Source organism: Carassius auratus, chromosome 22 (assembly GCF_003368295.1).
Source record: "Carassius auratus strain Wakin chromosome 22, ASM336829v1, whole genome shotgun sequence".
NCBI lineage: Eukaryota > Metazoa > Chordata > Actinopteri > Cypriniformes > Cyprinidae > Carassius > Carassius auratus.
This window is the reverse complement of record NC_039264.1, coordinates 6800307-6805775: the sequence shown is the minus strand read 5'-3', so window position 1 is coordinate 6805775 and position 5469 is coordinate 6800307. Positions and strand designations below refer to the sequence as shown.

The following is a 5469-nucleotide window of genomic DNA, read 5'->3' as shown; positions in this document are numbered from 1 at the left end:
CAGTTAGTAATATTCCTCCTGGGTTCTTTACTTTGAGAAGGAATAGCTCTCATTTATATAGCAGAAAATGTGGAGGAAGACAGAAAAATAAGACGCTATTACAAAATACAACAGTCAGTCATGAAAAATATAAAAACAATGAATTAGAAGGAACTATCACATCGAGACCCCAGCTAAATCATACAGGATTAAACACTATATGCTCGTCCTGGGGAAAAGGAGCAGTGATAAGAGGCATTAAAGAAGATGCTGAGCATATAATAACGACCTGTATATTATGTACGAAGAGCAAAGATTAAGAGACAAAAGTCAAGGAGAAGAACAGGACTTTTATTTTGTTCTGGCGGTGTGACGTCATTAGGCTGCGCTGCACTCCTGCGTCTGTTGAGGTCTGCTGCAGAAAGGTTTGTGTTTTAAACCATTGCAGCTGTTTAATTCAGTGTTATAAAGTCTGCAAACATTGTGAAATCATAAATGATTGTGTGACATAACAGTGTAATGCTGTGATATCTGTCCTTGAGGAACGTTATTGTCTGTGAGTCAGTATCTCCTCAGAAGAAGCGTCTTATGGTTTATTATTTTAATATTCACATTCTCCAAACACTGAAAAACTCCTGGTGAATCAGCTGAAATCCACCTAAAAAGATACAAAGTGATTAAAAACAGTGTTTAAGAGGACAGTGAAAACATTTTTTCTCTCATTTCTCTTATTTTTTTCTTCTCTCTCTCTCTCTCTCTGTATTTCTCTGTTTATTCATCCTTGAATAATATACCAAAGGTTTTGCTTATTATAATCAAGACATAATCAGTATGTGTACCTAATTAAAACAATAAAACAATGAAAAACTGTGACCTCTTCCGCTTGATCAAACACTTCAAAATATCATAACTTCCTCATTTCTTGGTCTATTGGCATAATTCAATCACCACAGTGTAGGAAATTAAAAGCCCAACAAGATTAAGATGTTTTCTTTTTAAAAGGTTTATATAAAAAAAAAAAAAAAATTCTAATTAACCACTAATTAATGAAACCGAGAGCATCAATCCACGCATATATTTCCATATGAAATCAAAATCCTCTCAAATAAAAGCTATATTAACATATTTATTGTATTAAACAGACAATTGGCATTGCCACATTAATTTCATTGTTTCTTTAGTATTTCTTAATTGACTAATAATGCTGGCAAGCAATTTAAATTGTCAAATATGAATACATCTTAATCTACAACTACAAATCAGTTTTACTTCTGCTTACATATTAGATTAGACAGAGATTAGTTTACATGACAAGATCTAAAGAGACAGGGATTTCGTCCAAAAGTACAAACTTTTATTTTAATTCTGGTTCAGAATAATACAAGTCTGTCAACAAAAAGATTACTAAAAGAGTTGACGGGTATTTTAATAATTGATTAGTCATTGGTTAATCGATTCAGCTCTAGGATAATGTTAGATCTTAATTCATACACCGACACGTCAAAGTCTACAGCATCCTCCTACGATTCATTCTCATCCCAACAGGCAATTACATCAGTTCCTCTTTTCTTGTTTCCAGTTTCTCGACTCGTCCTGAGTAAACAGTCTTCTCCCCAGAATCAATATTAAACCATACATGAAAAATATTACAGCCCACTGAAGCACCAGACAGAATATCAGTCACAGCAGATGTTGAGTTTTCTTCCAGCTCAGGAAACTCACTGTCTTCCGGATTTCATCAGTCACCACCAGTTCTTAATATCGTTTGTACTGTCTTTCTATGACAGCTGTTGAAGCAGAAAGACAGACGGACATCATACTGACAAAATAATCCTTGTCCGATGGAAACTCTAGGAGTCTGGCTATGATGAGTCACACTTATCAAGAGTGTCACCAAAATAATCTGTGTCACGAGTGAGGACACTGACTGGATCCTGTTGAGCTTCTTTGAAGGATGACAGAACGTTTTTGACAATACTTACTCCTTCCTGGTGATCAACTTGCTTATGGACAGAAGTGTTAAACGTCTTCATCCAATCTTCATATGTAAATAACCAAAAATGCTGGTGGCGGCAATAAAAAAGAAAGAAATCTGAAAGGAAAAGAAATTAATTAACTTATTTATTTGACATTTTTAATGCCTCTTGCTCTGTGGTTTTAAACTCAGGTTAAGTATTATTTGTATTTTTCATCTTAGACCTGATGCTGCAAGAAATGGAAGAGAAAACTCGGTATGAGGAAAATCCTGATTTCATAACTGGAGAAAAACCTTTTATTTGCTCCCAGACTGAAAAGTCCCAACATGAGGTTTCTTCTGAGAAGAGAGCCAAAAAGACAAGCGCTAGAAGTCTCTTCAGCTGCCAACAGTGTGGAAAGAGCTTCAAACAAAAAGAAAACCTTAAAGTCCACACGAGAATCCACACCGGAGAGAAACCTTTCAGCTGTCAACAGTGTGGAAAGAGCTTCACGCAGAAGGTAAGCCTCACGTTTCATATGAAAGTTCACACTGGAGAGACCCCATACTCCTGCCAGCAGTGTGGAAACCGCTTCACTGAGAAACGAAGCCTTGAAATCCACTCGAGGATCCACAGCGGAGAGAAGCCCTTCTCCTGCAGAGAGTGTGGGAGACGCTTCATTCGAAGAGAAGACCTGAAGAGTCACGCCAGAGTTCACAGCGGAGAGAAGCCTCACACCTGTCCTCAGTGTGGAAAGAGCTTCACAGAGAAAGGAAACCTGTCGACTCACATGAGGATCCACACCGGAGAGAAACCTTTCGTTTGTGTTGAGTGTGGCGGCAGCTTCAGAAGTAAAGCCAACTTCAACTGCCACATGAAGAAACACTCGTGAAACACTCACACCTGGCCTCAGTGTGGACACCTTCATGACAGACGGAAACAGGAGAGATTTATATCCTCAGCATCATGTGTTCATCAGATGTTCCTCAATAAAAGAGCATCAGCTGTACGCCGAGTGACACAGACATACTGAGAATCAGTTTTAAAACAGTTTTGGGATCAGTCTCAGTAAGTTTTAATGTGGAATTGGATGTTTACACAAGAACGGTCTACTGTTTGTTAAACACTTGACCATTTCAATATGGAGTCAGTATTGACCTTGTACAGTACAGTTAGTAGATCTGAGCGGGTGATTAACAGCTGTCCACCATGTTAATATGCCAATGAATGGTCTAAAAACGAGCATCTTATTACTAATGTGGCTTGGTGAGTTTAAAACATCTGTCCTTATATAATTATATCATTTACTAACCAAATTATACCACTTTAGATTAGGGAACATTCATTGTTCACTACTAACTAGATGCTAATTAGCATGCATATTTTTAGCATATTGGCTGTTTATTAGTACTACTTAATTCTCTTTAACCCTACACATCTAAACCTTAACTTAATATTAACATCAGACAGTTAGGTGTTTATTGAGGAAAAACTTTCAGTCAATAGTGATTGTGTTTCCAATAATAATACTGTAATTCATTGACTGCAGAATATTTCTTCACATTTACACAGAAGCAAAGCTGTCGATTCAGTAGCACTGTTATTTCATAGCATAGATCTGATGTACAGTATCGTAGAACACATACTTTATAAATCGAGCAGGGGTCTTCAACTACTCTTCTTTGAGGGACAGATATTAAAAATGTAGATATGATGCAGGCCTAAGTGTTACCATACTCTTTAAACCTATCATATATTATTGTGTTATAATCTATGTTGTTTTTGTTACAGGTCATACATTAAAAACATGCACACACATGTATGATATTTACTTACTCTTGTCCCCAGGGCTGCGTTAAAGGGTTACTCCACCACAAAATGGACATTTTTGTCATTATTCACTTACCCCCATGTCGTTCCTAACCCGTAAAAGCTTTGTTCATCTTCAGAACACAATTTAAGATAATTTGGGTGAAACCAGGAGGCGTGTAACTGTCCCATAGACTGCCAAATAAATAACAGTGTCGAGGTCCAGGAAATATATGAAAGACATCGTCAGAATAGTCCATCTGCCATCGGTGGGTAAACCATAGCTTTATAAAGTGACGAGAATACTGTTTGTACGAGAAGAAAACAAAAATAATGACTTTATTCAACAGTTCCTCTCGTCTGTGTCTCTCCAAAGCCACAGAAAAGCGTACGCCTCCTGCATACTGCTCAGATTTGTCAAGAGGGCACTACGCTGATTTGGAGAGACACAGAGGAGACAAAGTGTTGAATACAGTCATTATTTATGTTTTCTTTGTGTACACTCTTTACTTTATAAACTACTTAAATGTCTTAATTTAACTAAGGCCTCCTGTCCAGGAAATACAGTTTGTAATATGGTCTTGACTCTGTAAAATGCTGATGTTACTATATATATAATGTGAGTTACACAATCATGCAGCAAATACATTATGTAGTTCTTTTAAAAAAAACAGTGCATATAAATTATTGTAATTACAATTTTTTATGGATGTTTAATTGATATAATTGTAAAAAAAAAAATGAATTAATAAAATAAATATTTTGGAAAATATTATTATTAAATACTGACTAATGTTACAGTATAATCATATAATAAAAAAAAATTTTTTTTATGTTTTGGAGAATATTTATAAGAATTATTATTATCATTTTATTTAAGACTTTTTACAGGCCAAAAGCATTATTGCAACAATAAATGATTTATGGCTGTTTGTCAAGTCACCTTTATTTATACAGAGCTTTACAGTGTCCGTGTCTCTGATCTAACACACCTGATTCATCAGCTCTAAACTGATTAGAGAGACAGGACAGTATCGTACTGTTTACAGTATTGATTGTCTCAAAGCAGCTTTATAACAGGAAAATAGTGTCAGCACTGCAAGAATCATTTTCCAGATGAATCTGTGATGTAAGCTTTGTTTTAATTGATATAATCATAAAAATAAAAAAAATAAAATTAATATTTTGGATATTATTATTATTATTATAAAATACTGACTATTGGTTGCAGTGCAGTAGTATTATTGCAATCATAAAATGTTTATGGAGGTTTAAATAAAATATAATATATAATTTAAATATATATATTAATAGTTTTTATTTATTCATTTAATTATTAATATTTATGTATGAGTTTAATGTGTTTGCTATAATAAAAAATAAAAAAAGATTTAAAAAGATGAGAAAATATAAGAAAATATTTTGGAAACTATTATTATTTACATTTACATTTCATGTACAATTATTATTATTATTAAATACCAACTTTTTTTTTTACAGTGTAGAAGCATTTTATGGATGTGTTCAATTGATATAATAATAAAATAATTTAATAAATGTAATATTTTTATTATTATTATTATTAATGCACTGTAAAAAACGGTCAGTGTTTAATAACAATAATACAATTATTAATAATAATAGTTCTCAACTATTTATTTTTTATATTTTATTACATATTATTTATTATTATTATTATATGATTTTATTACATATTATTTATTAT

At 33.5% G+C, this 5469-nt stretch overlaps 1 protein-coding gene across 1 annotated transcript; it reads left to right on the top strand.

Annotated features, from left to right (window-relative positions):
- Nucleotides 1-335: 335 nt before the first annotated feature.
- Nucleotides 336-4414, top strand: LOC113039536 (gastrula zinc finger protein XlCGF7.1-like). The gene is made up of 2 exons (XM_026197442.1): nt 336-404; nt 2177-4414. Exon 2 carries the CDS (start codon nt 2182-2184, stop codon nt 2824-2826), a length of 645 nt encoding a protein of 214 aa, XP_026053227.1. The 5' UTR covers nt 336-404; nt 2177-2181; the 3' UTR covers nt 2827-4414.
- The last annotated feature ends 1055 nt before the right edge of the window (nt 4415-5469 follow it).

Bases quoted from the DNA above. Each gene is read 5' to 3' on its own strand.
- LOC113039536 (XM_026197442.1), top strand. From the start codon at position 2,182: ATGCTGCAAGAAATGGAAGAGAAAACTCGGTATGAGGAAAATCCTGAT.